Source organism: Glycine max, chromosome 16, assembly GCF_000004515.6.
Source record: "Glycine max cultivar Williams 82 chromosome 16, Glycine_max_v4.0, whole genome shotgun sequence".
Classification (NCBI taxonomy): Eukaryota; Viridiplantae; Streptophyta; class Magnoliopsida; order Fabales; family Fabaceae; genus Glycine; species Glycine max.
The window spans coordinates 6,793,063-6,812,848 of NC_038252.2; the positions used below are offsets into that span (position 1 = coordinate 6,793,063).

The 19,786-nt window shown below is 29.0% G+C and overlaps 3 protein-coding genes across 5 annotated transcripts in view; 2 read left to right on the forward strand and 1 right to left on the reverse strand.

Annotated features, from left to right (window-relative positions):
* The first annotated feature begins 1,438 nt into the window (after positions 1-1,438).
* Positions 1,439-7,388, forward strand: LOC100793845 (GDSL esterase/lipase At5g14450). The gene is made up of 5 exons (XM_006599015.3): positions 1,439-1,724; positions 3,051-3,257; positions 5,334-5,494; positions 5,969-6,254; positions 6,915-7,388. The coding sequence occupies exons 1-5, from the start codon at positions 1,472-1,474 to the stop codon at positions 7,163-7,165; spliced, it is 1,158 nt and encodes a 385-aa protein (XP_006599078.1). The 5' UTR covers positions 1,439-1,471; the 3' UTR covers positions 7,166-7,388.
* Positions 7,389-12,720: 5,332 nt separating this feature from the next.
* LOC100805853 (GDSL esterase/lipase At5g14450) lies at positions 12,721-15,771 on the forward strand. The gene is made up of 5 exons (XM_003547653.5): positions 12,721-13,325; positions 13,506-13,715; positions 13,831-14,003; positions 14,383-14,656; positions 15,324-15,771. The coding sequence occupies exons 1-5, from the start codon at positions 13,082-13,084 to the stop codon at positions 15,569-15,571; spliced, it is 1,149 nt and encodes a 382-aa protein (XP_003547701.1). The 5' UTR covers positions 12,721-13,081; the 3' UTR covers positions 15,572-15,771.
* A 1,882-nt stretch (positions 15,772-17,653) lies between these two features.
* LOC100807100 (SAGA-associated factor 29 homolog B) overlaps positions 17,654-19,786 on the reverse strand; it is a 10,410-nt gene continuing 8,277 nt past the window's right edge. For all 3 annotated transcript variants that reach the window (XM_003547657.4, XM_006599016.3, XM_003547656.4), the window contains one exon: positions 17,654-17,956. In XM_003547657.4, the coding sequence (XP_003547705.1) occupies positions 17,854-17,956 (103 nt within the window). In that variant the 3' untranslated portion in view covers positions 17,654-17,853. The remainder of the gene's footprint in view (positions 17,957-19,786) is intronic.

The window sequence follows — 19,786 nt, forward strand, 5'->3', positions numbered from 1 at the left end:
AAAAGAAAAATAATGATATATTTGTGAGAAGAAAAAAATTAAATCTTAAAATAAATATTAATATAAAATAAATACTTAAATAGTAATGGTATATTTTTAGAATTACAAAAACTTAGCTTGGTTTGTTTTCTTGTTATAGACTAATTTTTAAGGTTTGATGTGCCTTGTTTGAATGTCTAACTTATTCTTAAAGGTTTTACATGGACATCAATAGGGACACATTTTATAGTAACACAATGTTAATTCACAATTGGAGCAATAAGGAGAAATTATTTTAAAAGTTTGGTTTAACCTAAAAGTCTAATTACACGACCTGCTCTGTTTGAAGGATTTATATATGATGGTGGCATGATTTGTTGATTTATGACAATCACACTCACACACACACACAAAAAAAAAAACACATAGAACCGATACCACATTGTCCTTCATCGAGTCATGCTTGACTTGTTTATAAAGTTAAAGGTCAATATTATCTAGTATATGTTATGGGCTACATTTTAGGGTTAACTTGACCATTTTAAAAGCCTAACTTAGTTTATCAAACAACTTGTCAAACGTTAGACCTTTAAATAAGACAAATAATATAAGTAAGTTTTCGAACTTGACAAACCTTCAAAGAGGTTAGACTAAGTTTTTATGTATGACTTAAGTATATTTTTCTTTCCTAATATGTCATTTTTTTTAGTCCTAATAAATTATATCATTTTATTTTTAGTTCTTGTAAGTGTTTTTAATTCTTGCAAATATATTTTTTTTAAATTCTAGTCCCACTAATGTGATGTCCATGACATAACCTTTTTTGTTGATATGATACTTGCTAACATCAACAACCATTAGTCACATTAGCCATTCTTAGTCATTTTTAATGATGAGACTAAATGTAAAAAAATAACAAATTTTAAAGACTTATTTGTTTAAGAAAAGAATTATATGAACTAAAAAAGAATAAATTATAGAAATGAAAAATATATTTAAACCTGTATTATCCAATAACTTTAAGTTTTAAATTCTTAAATCCATATCTTATCAAATTAAAAATACATAGCTATATAAAGCGGCAGATTTTCAATTAACATGACCCAATCTTAAGACAAAAGTATAACTTATGCAGTTATGCTACTAACTCGTATTCTCTTCAATTGTATAAAAACATACATGCATGTATACATGAGGTATTTGAACTAAAATAAAACAACTGATATATACGAATGAAGAATATTGAATTCTTTTTTATATTAAGAAAAATCCAGCTCAATAAGACGAGAATAAACAGCTTGATTTATTTATTCCTACATCAAATACTTCATTATGCTTTCAACTCACGTATACGTGACTTCTAACCAACCACTAATATTTTGCCACCGTTATAATAGGTATACCCTTAATTATTAGTAGTATAATAATACCATATGGTACGTAGCTGCTAAACACACAAGAAGTGGTGCTGCCTTAGGTTTGTGCTGCAAAAATGGGACTCCTCAGAAACTTTGTCGTTGTTACTGTGATTGCACTCTCAGAGTTTCTGAGTATAGGAGCTGGGGAAACCAATTCCTCATCACAAACATGTGATTTTCAAGCCATATTCAACTTTGGTGACTCTAATTCAGATACTGGATGCATGTCAGCAGCATTTTACCCAGCGGCTTTGCCCTATGGTGAGACTTTTTTCAATGAGGCTGCTGGGAGAGCTTCTGATGGACGCCTTATCATAGATTTCATTGGTACACTTTTGTCATTTACATTATTTTTTTATTTGTTATTGAATTAGTTACAAATTTTATTATTTAATTTTTATTATTTTATAAATTTTACCACTTAAGTTTTATTTTAACAAATTTTATCATTTAAGTTTACAATTTTTGTACATTTTACCACCGTCAATGGAAAATGAATGATTTTGATTTTTGATATGGAATGTAATTATAATTGACATATAAAAATGACTTTTTATATAGGTTATAATCAAAACTATGTTATTTTTCTACATTAATTATCATTATAATTAATGTAAATAATTTTAGAAAAATAACTTTTTACATCATTTTGTAATCATGATAGCAAAATATAGAAAAATTGAAATTTTTCAAAATGTTAAAACTTGAATGATAAAATTTATAGAAAAAAATTGAGTGATAAAATTTAAGCCTTTGTTATTTTGGCAAATTACACTAACAATCTTTATGATTTCATCAAAATTGACACGATATACTCTTCTTGTTTTCCCTTAAAATAATTTAATGCATTATGTCAAAGTTTTAAAAATATATATATTACAAGATTGCATAGAGTCAAAATGAAAAAACATTGTGTAAATTTCGAAAAAAATACATGAAGTTTCAGTTTATTTTATTCTATTTATTTTATTAATAAGTAGTATGTTACACCTATCTGTTTAGTTTGAAAAAAAAAAGTAATTTTTATAAATAATCATTATAGTTTTATAATGCTTAAATATATTTTTCATTTATTCAGATATATCTTTTTTTTTTAAGTTTTTGTAAGAAAAAATCGTTTATGATTTTTATAATCTCCAAACCTTTCATTTTTTGTCATTGCCTTCAATCTCTTTTAATAAGCGCTTAGGGGATATGTTTGTTTTTTCATTGCCTTCGTTGTAAATCTAATGGTTCAACACAAAAGTAAGATTGACAAAATTACTTTTGACATCACCAACGTTTTCAGCACGCATGCATGTACATATAGCATATCGGTACATATTTGTACGTGCCAGCTTATACTCTGCTTTCTATGATAAAGTTTAAATAATATGTTAATTTTGATTATTTATAAAAATAATAAATAAAATTTCTAAAACCAAACAGGCAGGCTTTAATTAATACTCTTGTTTTTATAATTTCTATTGATAAAGATTAGATCTTAGTGTTCTAGCTAGCCTTATACGTTGTTATAACACACTTAACTGAATAAAAATCTTGTTTATTATGTATACATATGAATTATGAATCTAAGACTATATATATAAACCAGTGTTTCCTTACAAGAAATTCAGGTAATTAACTAATTGAGTCGTTTACATATATATGCAGCCAAGCACCTTGGTTTGCCACTATTGAGTGCATACATGGACTCAATTGGATCAAGTTATAGCCATGGTGCAAACTTTGCTGCAGCATCATCAACGGTTAGGAGGCAAAACAAAACCTTCTTTGATGGTGGTAGTCCTTTCAGTCTTGAAATTCAGGTGGCACAGTTTATCCAATTTATGACACGCACCGCCAAGTTCTACAAACAAGGTTGTTGTTTTCAAAGGGTTACTTTAATTAAATATTACATGTAATGATCACAAATAATATTGATCATTACATTTTAACAAACACGTAAATGCAAATAATTAATTGGGTATTATATAAAAAAACTCCTAACTAGTACAACATGTTATTATGTTTATATGAGTGAAAACAATTTATTTAATGAGAAAATTTGCATTTGATTTTTACAGTGGATAAATTTTTTTCTTAAACTAATAATAATCACATATTGTGAATGAAATTAATCTATGATTCAATAGGTTAGAAGACATATATAATCTCTCAACAAATAATAAAAAAACTCTTAAATACACTGGAATAATGGGTTATCAATATCATGTCTTTGTTGATCTGTAAGATCATTCTATTAGTTTCTAACTTTTCATATATACCAAGAATTAGACTAGAAAAAAATTGTCTTTTTCTCACATTATTATGCTACCAATATGAAGGATCCTGCTTTTGGGTTTAAGTAGGCATATAGCTAGCAAATTGGTTAAGTGGCATCTTGTGTGCCTTCGGAATCGATAACTATATGCATGCTCTTTTTTCTCTCTTTTTTTTTACCTTTTAGTTCATCAGGGAAACAAAACTTTGATTAATCCGATAAAGAAAGTAAAATTTGACTAAAAATTATTTAATCAAAGATTGAATTCGAATAATATCCAAATGATCTAACTTTAACTTTAGCACATTAATTATTTATGTCTCATCACTTGGTTAATCATATGCATGTTTCACGTCATTTAAATATATTGATAGTAAGATTATATTCGTTAAGATATTTCAATTAACTTCTAACTTTTTTTACCGACTAAAAAACTCATTTGTTTATTCGGTAAACAATATTTTTTTAGGAGTTTCTCAATAATTTTTAACATTTTTTGAAATCCTACTTGATGTAACATTTTTTAAAATATTAGTTTCTATTTTTTTATATTTTGTGCTACTTTTATCATCGATATATTTATTTATTTATCTTATTATATTTTTAAAATAAATCATCATATTATTTTTTAGTCATTTTATATTTTCAATTATTTTAACAGTTAATTTTACTAAACATTTCTAATTTAATAAGTTAGTTTTTTAACTTTCAACCACCAACTAACTTTTCCGCTAATTTTATTCATCATACTCTAATTATAATTTGTGTTTATTACACATATTGCTAGTCAGTTTCTGGGTATTATGATCAAATAATACCATATGCATATACTCTTCCATATTAGGACTATTCTTGTACGAGTTGAATATAATGTCATTGTGGATAAACTATACAAATTAAAAGGAACTCAAAACATACATAATAGTGGAAAAGGGCATTAGTCTCGCTAAAATGCCCGTTTAGCACCAATTTAACTTTTGATTTTTGGATCAGCGCTATACCACCCAATTCTATTGCTTTTGGCTAACTAGAACATCTTTAATGTTTTATGAGTTGTTTGAAATTAATCAACATTGTTTAATAAATCTTTACTATTGGAGCATATGACTTGATAATGTATTGTTTAAGTGAGTTGTTTATATAAACAACCATTGCTTAATTCATTCTTATCAATTAAAGAATTATTTTTTAATTACAAAATTTAATGAGACTCAAGTTAAACACTCACTCTAGTAACATTAGCATTGAAGTAAATTTTACGTAAAATTTTTATATTTGTGACATTATAGGGCTCATAAATTTTAGATAAGTAATTCATTTAAGATGCATTATAAATGCTCTTATTAGACCAAAGAATCATTTTCAGCATAGTACTTTCTCAAAAGTTTTCTTTTATAATAAATAACTTGACCATGAGTTGCTTAAATAATTAAGTAACGTTATTTAATTGATTCATACTAGTAAAAAAAATTGTCAGTCATACTAACAGTAAAATTAAGTTAATACTCACTTCAATAACATTAGTATTGCAATAAATTTAAAATTTATAAATCACTTTTCTTTTGTTTTAAAAATTTAGGTTAGTTGAATAGGGTTTACATCACTCATTTTATCCTAAGTTTCTATCTTCTCTTTTTATGATAAAAACAAATTGTGTTTGTCACTATTTGCAGGACAGGGAAATTCCTTTCCAAGGCCAGAGGACTTTGCGAAGGCCATCTACACATTCGACATTGGGCAAAATGACATTGCTGCTGCTCTTCAAAGAATGGGCCAGGAAAATACTGAAGCAGCCATCTCAGATATAGTGGACCAATTATCAAACCAACTTATAGTAAGTGATTCAATCCACCACAAATTGTCTCCTTTTTTTCTAGAGCAAATTAAATTCCACTGGCATTCATTAAGATTTTCTCAAATTACACAAAATATCTTTATCTTTTTTACCCCTGAACAAACCTTCTCTATTTGTTTCAAACATTACCCTGACACCGGTTTTAATTTATGTTACACACATCCCCTTAAAATTTTAAAAACATTACACTTGCGTATCATTGAAAGGGTAGAAAAAGAAAGAACATTTTCTGTAATTCGACAAAACTTCAAGGATTGTCAGTACAATTTGTTCTATTTTCTAAAATATCTATGTAATACATTAATAAATAAATTAAGATTGAATCGTTCATTCGGATATTATTCGAGTTTTATTCTTATCGAAAATAATTTTTTGTTATATTTTATTTACTTTTTGATTGAATTAGAGGATTAAGATTAAAAAAATACTAATAAATAAAAACACACATGTCAGTATTTATACACACAAGGAGCAAGGACATTCTGGATCCATAATACAGGCCCCATTGGGTGCTTGCCTGTGTCCATGCCCAAGCATATTGCCTACAATTATACTCCAGCAGAAGGATATCTTGACCAAAACGGCTGTGTCGTATATGCAAACGACGTGGCCAAGGAGTTCAATAGAAAGCTCAATGATACGGTGGTTAAACTAAGGACATTGTACCTTGATGCCTCCTTTGTGTATGTGGACATGTTCTCTGCCAAGTATCAGCTAATCAGTAATGCTAAGAAAGAAGGTAAGCTTCTTTGTTACACCAAATTATTTTATTGCCAAGACTAATGAAACCCAATCACCCATCTTTATTTCTTGTTATTTCTTACTCCTTAATATAAACATGACTTTTTAGCAGCTGCAACAACAATAATAATGAAAAATATTAATCTGAGATTAATATGAGTTTAATCCTTGTAATTTTTTTTATTAGTTTTCATGCTTATAAATTTTAAAAAGAACCCTGGTCACTGCATGTTGATCATGTGGTATATATTCAAAGGAAAAAAAGTCTTTTGACACTCAACATCAATCAATTGATATTTTGAGAGAAAATAGAAAAAAAATATTGATATAATAAATGATGTGATATGAAGAAAAAAATAAACAAAAATTAAGAATATTAGTATGATATTTGATATATAAGAGTGTTGATATATCAAAACTCATTTAAATTTGTCCCCGTATCACTAATAATAGTAAAGTTCATTTAAAAATTATAAATTGAAGAGAATCGAAATTAACAAAACAAATTAAGGGATTTAAAACCAAAATTAATGTAACATTTAAAAACTAGCTGAATCTATACTTAACTCTTTATTTTAGTATGTCTTTTTGTATATGAGAAATACAAAAGTGTACATAACTCTTCCCTCTAATTAATTGTTGAAATCTTCACTTGTAGGATTTGTTGACCCATCTGAAATCTGTTGTGGGTATCATGAGGGTGGTAATCACTTCTTCTGTGGGAATTACAATGCAACGGTTAATGGTACAGAAATTTATGCTGGTTCATGCAAATCTCCTTCTTCCCACATTAGCTGGGATGGCGTGCACTACACTGACGCAGCAAATAGCTGGATTGCCAATCGCATTGTCACTGGTTCATTCTCAAATCCACAGCTTCCCATTACACGTTCATGCTTGTTAGCATAATATAGACATAAGGCACAGGGAAAATGTTCTGCATAGCCAGGGGATTATTTACTTGATTTTTTATTTCACAACAACAATGTTCACGCGTAAGTTTTTTTTTTTTAATACTTTTGGAAAATAAAGGTAGAGAGACAGCGTTTAAAGGGGTGGTTTTGTTATTTTATGGTTTTAAAAAAATGGTGTAATGAAAATAGAGTATAAAATTATTGTTTTGTTATTGTTATTGAGTTTTAAATAGTTTGATCCGTGAATTCTTTTTGTTTTAGTCAGTAACTATTTCATACTCGGGCAAAGGTGAAATTGAGTTGAATAGTATGTATAAAGATTTAAAAGTTTTTCAAAAATTATTTGGCAAAAGTAATTAAATTTAAAATTAAAATAAGTTTGAAAGCTATGTTCAAAGACGAAATTATCAGTAAATGAAATAAGAATGTCAAAATGAGAACAAAAACACTTTCTCTTTACGAATTCACTCAATTTGACTCTATGTCTCGATTACCTCAACTTGAGAACAGTTTTACTGATCAAAATTGATTATGTTCTTTTTTCCTATGTTACTTTTGACTTACAATTGAAAAAAAATTCTTTCCATTTGATCCTCAGAATTTTAGAAATACTAGATTTTAGTATTTTTTTTTTTTAACTTTGTTTGCTTATACAGTTAAATGTAACTCCATGATCATCCGAGTCAGAAATTTTGAAGTAATTTGACATGTCATGTAACTCATTAAAAAATTAAAAACAAAATTAAACTAACTAATTAAAAATTTTAATTTAATTAGAAAACAAGTAAAAGAAAAGCAATAAAAATAAAATGTTGGAAAATAACTTTAAGCTTACATTGACACACTTGATCATGTATAGTTATTTGTTTTTTTTAAAACTATTTTTTTAACTCGACGACAACATGCGAAAAAATTGTTTTATTTATCTAATACATTATTCAACTTCGTTTTAGTATCATCTTTAAGATTTTGTAATATCATAAAAGAAAATTGAAATAATAATATTATAATGTTATTGAAAATTACAAAGAAGTAAAACTTGAAGCCATATACTATAAAATGAAACAAAGTAACTTACTATGTTATGAAAACATTTGTTATTAATTTGTTAGCCAAAACTCCAATTAAATATTTTATGAAAATTATGGGAATTGCTGTGATATGAGCCTCAAGGATAGGATTCTAATGAATGACACAGTGGATCTCAAACTGCTCCAGTGGTGTGGCATCTGCAAAGACTTTCACACTTAAGTCAAAAATAATTTGAGGAATAATGAGAAAATGAGAGAAGTTATTCTAAATGTGAAAAACACAAAAAGAGGGGTTGAATTAATTTTATATTCTAAAAAAAATACAAATCTTTTTTTCTTAAAACACTCATCATCATATGAATTTGATGAAGACAGACAGTTAATTTTACAAAAACATTGTTATATCAAAATCTTTTGAAAAATGAGTTTAGATCAAATCACAATTGAAGGTTAGATATAACACAAATAATAGAACAAAATAAAAATACAAGTTTTAATACTAGTTTGTCTCAACCACTAAGATTATATTCGGTTTTTAACAAACCCATCAAGTTTCACTATCTATCACAAGATACAAATATTTTTCTTGCAAGCTACTTTTAACTCAACCCTACTAGTGGTCTTTAAACTAGTCTCTCCAAGCTAAAGCTCCAAGTATTTTTTTGCTACAAAGTCACTTTGGAGTTCAACAAATCAGCATACTTAGTTTATGGAAAGGTGCTCAAATGACTATACAAATTTAAGCTCAGTCAAAACTTTCATGATTTGTAAGGTGTTTTGAGAGCTCAAAATAAACTTAGAAAACTTTACAAAGATTTTGAATGCTTGAGCAAGATTGCTCATTAAGTCTCTAACTTTTGCACTTCAAATCTTCATATATTTATGGCCTTGATAAGAAGTATTTTTCTCTCTCAAAACGACCTTCTTCATGCGCGTCTCTTGGACATCTCGGCGTCAAGCAAGCTTTCCTAAAAATTCACATCATCAGGTACATACTTAGTTCATTTAGCATACCATGCTATAATGGAGAGAATCCTTAACACATCTCATCTTCATGTACCTGAAAATTGGTTGGCTATTTGGAAAATAAAAGCTCCTCTGAAAATTAAACATTTTCTTTGGAGAGTTCTTAGAGGATGCCTCCCTTCTAGAACCAACCTTTGTTCAAAAGGTATTCAATGACCTTCGAATTGTGATTTTTGCTCTACTCACTTTAAATTTGATTGGCACACTCTAATAGAATGCGAGATGGCAAGGGAATTTTGTGAAACTGCTCACTTATAGCACTTGATATAACCAAAACTAACTCAAGTGGGGGTTTAAATGATCTTATTTTTTCTGTTTTGGATCAATGTCAACCATCGCTCCATCCAAGTTTTGTCACAACGACGTGGTGCATTTGGAATAACCGTAATGACAAACTTTGGAGAAATCTGCAACAACCATGTCTAAGGCTCACCAATTCCTTCATCAATGGACAACAACTCAGAATTACAAAGCTCTAGTTCCAAACAACTCCAACAATGCCTCTTCGGATTGGATCGCTCCCCCTATGGAATTCTTGAAAAGCAATGTTGATGCAACTCTCTTCACCATCACAACTCCTTCTCTGCTGGCATTTGCATCCATGACAACCTTGATCACTTTATAGCAGCAAAGAAAATTCTAACCAATGGCTTGTTTAGACCTCCAGAAGCTAAAGCACTTGCATTGTATCATGCCATTTCTTGGACCATCGATCTTGGCCTCCAAAATATAATTTTTGAAACAGATTGCAAGTCCATTGTAGACCACATTTCCAATCCCAAACTAGGTTCTTCTTATCTGAATGTAATTATTAGAAAGTGTAGAACCAACTTATCTTTATCTCCAAAATCTAGGGTGAGTTTCTTAAGGAGGCAAGCAAATCTTGTAGTCCATAATTTAGCAAGGGAGGCAAGAAGTTATGCTAGCATCCATGTGTTTGACCATGTTCTTTCTTTGACCATGTTCCTTCTTGTATTTCGGATTTGATAAGCAATGAAATGATATAACCTTCTTTCTTTCTCAAAAGACTAACTTTCTTAGTTAGCTTGATGTTTCTTTTCCTTATACTGAGATCGGATGGAGTATTTCACCCTATTCTCTTTCCACTCCATAGTATATGCGCGTGTAAATTAATTAAACATAAGGAAACAACTAAGAGTATAATTGATAGAAAAGTAATTAATCTGATGTTGAATTTTACAAATGACAGATAAATAAAAACAAAATTTCTCCAAAAATTCAACAATTAAAAAAGAAAAGAGGGAGTGTATACTTATAGGAATAGCTCAAGTAATCTGGAAGAATAATTAGTGTTAAATAATTGAATTCAAACACCAATAAAAAAATAATTAAATTTAAATTTTAAAAAATGTTATACTCTAAATGCTTTCTTGAAACTGAGATTAGTTGGTGTTAAATAATTAAATTTAAATTTAACATTTTTAATTGTTTAATTTTTTATAAATGCTTTTTTGAAATTTAAAGTTTTAAAAAATGTTATAAATGCTTTCTTGAAATTCAAAATAGTTGATGTTAAATAATAAAATTCAAATGTACAAAATTTAATTATTTAAGAATGTTAAGAATATTTTCTTAAAATTTTAAACTTTTAAAAATATTAGAAATAATTTTGTGAAAATGAAAAATAGTCAAAATTAAACTAGCATTTTTAAATTTAATATTTTTAATTATTTAAATTTTGTTATAAACGATTTTTTGAAATTAAACAATTTATTATTTATTAATTCATAATATTTTTACTAATCATTAATGATTTTATGAATAAAATTTATAATAGATGACTAATTTATTGGGTTATTGACAATTTGTGCCAATTGATGAGTGCAATTCTTAATAGTCTTTTATCTACATGTATCTTTTAAAAATAAAGTAGGTAATTATTTAATAATTAATTTATATTATTTAATATATATTTTTGGTACATAATATTATTTAATATATGAAAGGGCATTAATTTTTTAATAATTTATATTTTCAATTATCATAAAAATATTAAATATTAATTTTAATAATTTCTATTTCTCAATTCAAAATATTAATCTCACACGAATAATTTGTTGATGTATCACATCACATCAAATTTAACATAAATGAATAAGATAATTGATTATATTATTTTGACACATAATTATTTAAAGATGTACTACTAAATTTGTATTTTTTTTATCACTTAACTTTGTTTTCAATATTTTTAGTAGATGATAATTAACAGTCTTCTTAAAAATGGATTTAATAAAATAATATATAAGTTCTTTTAATTAAAATGATTTCTTATATGCAATTTAATTCGTCTTTGAAAATTTCATAAGTTTAAGAATGCAAAAATTGTGATATAAAAATTTATAGCTATATTAGAAAATAAATATATTTAATTATCTTCTATTTTTTATTAATGAATAAATTCATATCTAAGTAATATATCATTATTCTATAGTAGTAAATTGGGTTCTTTATTGCAAAAAATTTAGTTGATTTTATACTTTTTTTTAGTAGTATAAAAAATTAATAAAATTGTTAATACTTTTTTACATGCAAAAAAAAAAAAAAAAGACTTCCTCCACAATTTACTTGTTCATCACAAGGGTCCACTATCTAATTATACATCAATATCAACGCGGCATTGGATTATTTGAGTTATATAATAATAAATCACATTATAAAAAGTGCGATCTGGAAAGTCGAAACTCGAAAGAGCTCAAAAGTTTGAATTCATGACCGACTGACTTCTTTGAAGACTCTTGAGTGGGGTCCATGTCCTTACATCCATTAAACATATCACGTGTTAAGTCTCTGCAATTATATCGCTGACACCCCTTAATTTTCCAATATTATCGCCGTTTCTATAGAAATTAATTCCCAAACTTTTTAGAATGCTGATTGTGACGCCATACAAATTTTAATCAAAACAATACCCTATACTAATGGAGAAAAACTGTCTTTATCAACTAATATACCATGTATGTATAATTTAGGCAAATTATACCTTTTGCACATTCTCTTAAAACATTTCTGCAAATAGATATTGTAAGATAGGTAAATTACAACTTAGAATGATAATAAGATTTTCTTGCATCTCTTTTCCTCTAAGATTCTAAATTAATCACTCTTAGAACATTTTTTCCATAAAAATTTAACACAATATCAAGAATTTAAGAACTTATTATAAACTGCTCAACCAATGAAAATAATTTTACTTGAAACAAATATTATTGATATGAATAATAAAAGAATTTCTTTAAATATTTAATGCAGATTTAACATTCAAATTTAAAATCTTTAATTAAATTGAAATAAGCTGATGACAAGTTACCAATGTCAGTAAATAAATAAAAAATGTATAAAACTAACATTTCTCTTAATTTTTTTCAAAAAAATTGTTCATGTGACAATTAATGGCGGCGAGTTACTAAACTTGTGCAGCTGTATCAGATTACAGCATATGTACTTAAGTGACAACTGTAAGCACAGAACATGGCTCTAAAAATATCTGCTCCATTACACGCGATTTGCCCAAAGATAAGGATTCTATGTCCTTTTGGCTTCTGGGGTATCTTTATAGCAACTTTGTACTTTTTTTTAACTATAATATTTATAGGAAATTTTCTTTGTAGAACATGATAAATCTTTTCTCATAAATCTTGAATGTATAAAAGATGAATGTTTTTCTCTTAAGATTCCTTTTATATCTAAAAATTAATTAAAATTTAAATCTTAAATCATGTGATTAAAAGACATAATTTGTTACTCTTAGTAATTTTGTGCTTTTGGTTCTCTCTATATAAGGGTGCTCCAACCTTAGCTAGAAGTGCGCATTTTGTGAAAAAAAATAAAAAATGGGGATAGGGGTACTATTTGTTGGGTTTTTCTTGCTATCTTGTGTTGTGTGTGTGAAGGGTGTGGAGCCAAAAGCCTCACCCACTTGTACATTTCCGGCAGTTTACAACTTTGGGGACTCAAACTCAGACACTGGAGGCATATCAGCTTCATTTGTGCCAATTCCTGCACCTTATGGCGAGGGCTTCTTTCACAAGCCTTCTGGAAGGGACTGTGATGGCCGTCTCATTGTAGATTTCATAGGTAATAATGAATCAACTTTGATGCACCCTTATCTCTTTTCTCAGTTTCTTTTCTTACATTGTTTCCAATTTTGCATTTTACAACTTAGATACAATTTTAACTGTGTGTGTGTGACAAACGTGAAAAGTACTTTTTTTTATGATTTTAACTCAACTTTGCTATTTATAATCTACTATGCAGCTGAGAAGCTAAACTTGCCATACTTAAGTGCTTATCTGAATTCCCTTGGAACCAATTACCGGCATGGGGCAAATTTTGCCACTGGGGGATCCACCATTAGGAAGCAGAATGAAACCATATTTCAATATGGAATAAGTCCTTTCTCTCTTGACATTCAGATTGTGCAATTTAACCAGTTTAAAGCACGCACCAAACAACTCTATGAAGAAGGTAATGAATGGTATTGCCTGGAAATTGTTATAGTTCAACAAACTGAAATCTTGTTATGTTAGTAGTACTACTTTGTTGTTCATTTGCTTTTTGTTGGTCTTTGTTGAAAATTTAGCCAAGGCCCCACATGAAAAGAGCAAGCTTCCAGTGCCTGAGGAGTTCTCTAAGGCTCTCTACACATTTGACATTGGTCAAAATGATCTCTCTGTTGGGTTTAGAAAGATGAATTTTGACCAAATACGTGAATCCATGCCAGATATTCTCAACCAGTTAGCCAATGCAGTCAAAGTAAGTAGCCACTAGCAAAGTTGCAATAGGTTTCTGCTTAAGAACTAGTAATTGAGTATATTGCAACACTGAATGAATTATGGATAACATAACATGTTCATTCTTGACTAATAAGACCTTCTTTTGTTTAAATTTTCCATAAGCATTTATAAAAGAAGAAAATAACAAGATAAAGTGAATTGAACTTTGTAGGTTAAAATCAACTTATGCATTGAACTTTTATAAAAGTTATTGTATTTAACTTCTCCAAAAGGTGAGATGCATATGTTGATTTTAGCTAGTAAAAATTGCTTAGTTCATTTTATCTTCTTAGAAAAGTTTATTCAAAGAGGTTCTTATTGGAAAAAAGAGTCTAAAGTAAATATGTTTAATGAGGCAGAATATATACCAACAAGGAGGGAGATACTTCTGGATACACAACACTAGCCCCTTTGGCTGCATGCCAGTGCAACTATTTTACAAGCACAATATACCAGAAGGCTATCTTGACCAATATGGATGTGTGAAGGATCAAAATGTGATGGCTACAGAATTCAACAAGCAGCTTAAGGATCGAGTCATCAAATTGAGGACAGAGCTCCCAGAGGCTGCAATTACTTATGTAGATGTATATGCTGCAAAGTATGCACTAATTAGTAATACCAAAAAAGAAGGTAATTTGTTCATTATTGACTTGATTCTGTTAATCCTTGGTGCCTTTAACCTAAAACTAAGCACAATGTTTCCTATGACTTTAAGGTAGGTGTTTCTTAAAATATACAAGAAAATCCTCATATCAATCACTTAAATCCTACAAGCATTTTCAAACACTCATTGATACTTTAATTCTAACCTTTTAAACACCCATTGATACTTTAGACTGTAGTCCTAACTATTTTAAACAGTCACTTAGTCCTGACAAACAAAAGAAGTGACTTTTGTCAAAGTTAGGGACTAAAGTGAATCCACCCTTACAATCTCAGATTGTCTTTTCTTCAAAATCTTAATTTGTGTTAATCACTAGAAAAGTTGGTTTTTTTTGCAGAGAGAATGTAATGAAAAAGGAACATTGGCAATGATTTTTCTAGTGTGGTAATCATTTTAGGCAAATCTATTCAGGATCTTGTTAATTAGTGCTCTAAGAACAAGGATACTGGTTAAGAAATTCAAAAAGGGAAAAAAAATATTTTATTGAAAATCTATTTTTTATATTTTTTTCCTTTTAAAATCTCAATTTGTGGCAATCACTAGAAAAGTTGGCTGCTTTTGGAGAGATTATATAATATAATATAATGAAAAAGGAACATTGGCAATGATTCATGAACTATTTCTGATTTTCAGGATTTGTGGATCCAATGAAGATTTGTTGTGGGTATCATGTGAATGACACACACATTTGGTGTGGGAATTTAGGGACTGATAACGGGAAGGACGTGTTTGGTTCTGCTTGTGAGAACCCTTCACAGTATATAAGTTGGGACAGTGTTCATTATGCTGAGGCTGCAAACCATTGGGTTGCAAATCGTATACTCAATGGCTCTTACACTGACCCACCGACACCCATCACCCAAGCATGTTACAGGCATTAAGCATCATAGTCAGAAAATCATTTCTGATTGGACATTAATTCCTAAAGGAACTTATATATCAGAAATTGTAATATTGCTTGAGACTTTTATTTATTCCTGTGCTAGATGAGAACCACTAGTTTGGTGCTCCTTGAATGTTCCAATACACATCATTCGGGAGATAGGCAAATTCATTGGCCAATTAATTGGTGCTTTTCAAACATTGGTTGCAACAAACTATTTAAAATTTGATGCATTCTTGGCCTTAACTTTAAAAGCATTTCATTTCTCAACACGTGCTTGTTCTCGAAAGTTTATATTGTGCATTTGATCAGATTAATTTATTACATGTTACTTCCATCTCTAAATTCAGTTGGGTCTCCAAATATGTACTGTATTTTTGTAACCAAAAAAATGTACTTTATTTGAACAAGAGTCCCAAGTTCAGAGTAATGGATAATGATCTGGATTTTTTATTATGCATCAATGATATACTTATACGAATTCAATCGTCTTTAAATATCTATTGTATTTGAACATGTGTCCAGGTTCTGTATAATGACTAATTACTATTTGTGAGCTGGAATTTTATGTTATTCTTGAATCAAATTAAATTTATTAGTAGTTGCTTCTGTAAATTTGAATGTATCTCTAAATATATATCATAGATTTAAATGTTTTTTATTCTCATATAGAATAAATTTATTTTTGTTCTTCTAATTTTTATTTTGTTAATTTTAATATTTATAGATTTAAAAATAATATCCGTCTACTTAATGATGATACAATATACATCTATTTATGTCATCTTATTTAAAAGTAACATGTGACGCGATATGTTTCAGCATAAATTATATTAACTACAAGGTTGATAGGCCCTCTATTTTTAGTCTTGTTTGATAGCTATTGTTTGATACACCAAAATAGTCTTACGTTTAGGAATCCAGTTTAAGGATAATTTAAAAATACATGTCCAAGATGTATAGTGGCATGTAGTAAAGAAAATGTAATTTCTTTAGCAATCCATTGTTGTCTAGAAGGGAACTATGAAGATTGAAGATAAATGTTAGATAAAATCCTTCAAATTCGTGCTGATAGAATGTACGTATAGTATGGACTTTTTATCAAGGCATAGCAAATTTCCTCATTAACTCTAATTCCACAACGAAAGCACAGGAAGGACCACAATGTCTAGCTACTACATAAACCCATATCCATATATTCTTTGTCACGATTCCAAAAGTGTACAAAGAAATAAAATGCTTGATAACTAGATAAAAGACTGTTTTCAATGCTACTCTGAGAAATTATTAGGTAAACACACATCCAACACATCATTCTTAGGCACAATCACAACCAATAAGAATTTTATAACTAATAAAATAAAATAAATAAAGAAATAATCATTTTTGTCCCTATATGTATAAAACGGTGACAAATTGGTACCTAAAAAATGTAAATTCAAATTTTAGTTTTTAAAATAGAAAAAAGTGCACCAATTTCATCCATCAGTTAACGTCTAACCGTTACCATTAATGAGAAAATGATTATTTATCCAAAATATAATTTAACTTTCATTTTCCCTCTTTTTTAATAGTTGCAAGCATAATATTACAATAATCACTTAAAAAATGGGAAAGCAAACATAAATTATAACAAGCATAATAATAAGTACAATATTAATTAGGAAAGCAAACATAAATTAGAACAAACATAATAATAAACAATTAATAAGCATAATATATTTATTGCTCTAAAATTTCTATTATGATGGTACTTTTCCCAAAATATGTGTCAAACAAAAATACAGTCATTAAATTAATTCTTACAAAAAAAAATAAGACTCAACATAATTTTGTCACAATAAAAATTTCAGAACAACAAACAGATTATATTTATTAATCAATATTATGTTTGTTCAAAAATATGTTAAATTTAAATTCTACACATTTAAGAACGAAAATAACTATTTACCTTTAATTATAATTTACTACATATCTTGACTATAACAACAATTAGATTAATAAGAAATTTTTATCAGTTTTTAAAACGTTAAATGCTGATTTTCATAAGTAATAGAGACTAGGGGCAAGTACGACAAAGTTGTGAGAAACTAACCTGGAATATTTATCATTTCTAGGTAACGTGAAATTGAACTTCGTGTCATTCTTACATGTTCGAAATTGGGTTGCAATGTCATTCTTACAAACCACATCACACGGAGCATATTACACAAGTGGCACATATGCAATGGTCTAGTTTCTGCTTTATACACAACTATAATAAATAGCTTATACTCAAACTCATTGGCGATGTCCTTCTGGAAGAGGAACCACTTTGCGGAATGGCACTGTCCTTTGAGGTAAAGATCCATCTTCCTCATCATCATCAAATTCCAACACATAACTGTTCCAATCACTTTCAGAGTTAACAACCATAGAACAGAACAGTTGAAGAAAAAGAAGAAGAAAAAAACACAAAGGGTCCAGTTCCAAAAGCACAGTTATCTCTTTTGTTGTTTTACTTTACACCAATCCTGATACATGCTCCAACCCATTTATTAACACCTTATTGAATTCTGGCAGACTAGAGCAATAGTTGGAAGATTCTAACATCCCAAGTAAAAGCGGCATCAACAAAAAATGATGTGCAAAAACTCATCATATTATTTCCAATGAACTCAAAAACTTGCATTATCCTATTTATACCCTACTTCAATTGTCTTTATTATGCTACTTTGAATTTGGAGTGTGGACAGCACAATTTGAGGGAAGGCCTAGCTCGTTGTACTTCCATAAATTTTTAAAGAGAGATGTTAAATCCTATTTAAATATCAACCAAATAACTGGCTACCAAGGAGGTCTAGCTTAGTTAGTTGAGTAGTCCTGGTATTGTCTTCAAATCCTATGGATAAAAAGACCAAATAATTGGCTTGTACATTCAATAGCATTTGAAATTTCAGAAAGAATGATGACATTAGGGACAGTTATAACAGTTATTGGCAGAAATTAGGAGCAGTTACATGTTATTGTTTTATAAAGAAGAGGAGGCAGCTCATTTATTTTTTAGCAGTCATAAAATTCTACTGCTACGGTGGGAATCATTGTCTTGGATAAACAAGGTCAGGGTTTTTCCGCATAATCATTCTGTAGCACTTTCTTCAGCATTCATTCTGTAGCAGCAGGAAGTATTAGATTGCAGCGATGGCTCTCATCGGGTGGATTTTCCTAACTTGGTGTGTCTGGCACCCCAGTAAAAGGTTGGTCTTCTCAAATGGCAGCCTAAATATTAACAAGCTGATGGAGGACGCTATTATCTTCTGCTGGACTTGGCTGAGAAACCTCCAAAAAAGATTTGACATGCCTTTCCACTATTGGTCCAGTAACATCAGCGAGGGAGTTGTTAACAGGGGAAATTAGGATTAGAGGCTGGGAGGATTTACGAAATCTCCAGTCAGATTTTTGGTTCCTTAATTCATGCTTATTAGTTTGTATTATGGAACCATACCTCTGTATGGGAGAGTAATGAGTTGTATATGTAATAGTACCCCCTGTACTGCTTTATCATATTAATATATTCTATTATTTTTGCTGATAAAAAAAATTATTGTTTTATGAGGTTCAATTATGTATTTTAGGATAAGTTATTTTATGTATGGTCTGATGGAAGGTAGTTATTATGTTTTGTAGGGGAAGTTATCATGTAAAATTTATAAAGAAAATATCTAAGGAAGGAGTGGCATGAAGAGGAGAGTTTTTGGAAGTTCTTTGGACAGAATTGTTCTTTATAGGAGTCCGTCGTTAAAAATCTGGGACAGCTTCTGGTGTAATTTTCTATTCATTTAGTGTGCTTAAATTTCAGTATTCTATCAAATAATAAAAGGAAACAAATTGTGCATTTAATTGATTTTATAATTCGACCCCCTCTTTGACATTAATGTTCTATTTAGATTAACCAAGAGAGTTTAACTAAGTTGATTGAACAAATGTGAGTATTGTAAATCCCTGATACCGTGTTCAATTCCTAAAGATAAAAGGAGTGGTGTGAAGAGGAGAGTTTTTGGAAGTTCTTTGAACAGAGTTATTCTTTATAGGAGTCCGTCGTTAAAAATCTGGGACAGCTTCTGGTGTAATTTTCTATTCATTTAGTGTGCCTAAATTTCTGTGTTCTATCAAAGAATAAAAGGAAACAAATTGTGAATTTAATAGATTTTAAAATTCGACCCCCCCCCCCCCC

Bases quoted from the DNA above. Each gene is read 5' to 3' on its own strand.
- LOC100805853 (XM_003547653.5), top strand. From the start codon at position 13,082: ATGGGGATAGGGGTACTATTTGTTGGGTTTTTCTTGCTATCTTGTGTT. The intron at 13,716-13,830 runs GTAATGAATGGT...TTGAAAATTTAG, and splicing joins CAAACAACTCTATGAAGAAG to CCAAGGCCCCACATGAAAAG. The intron at 14,004-14,382 runs GTAAGTAGCCAC...TTAATGAGGCAG, and splicing joins AGTTAGCCAATGCAGTCAAA to AATATATACCAACAAGGAGG.
- LOC100793845 (XM_006599015.3), top strand. From the start codon at position 1,472: ATGGGACTCCTCAGAAACTTTGTCGTTGTTACTGTGATTGCACTCTCA. The intron at 1,725-3,050 runs GTACACTTTTGT...ATATATATGCAG, and splicing joins CCTTATCATAGATTTCATTG to CCAAGCACCTTGGTTTGCCA. The intron at 3,258-5,333 runs GTTGTTGTTTTC...CACTATTTGCAG, and splicing joins CGCCAAGTTCTACAAACAAG to GACAGGGAAATTCCTTTCCA.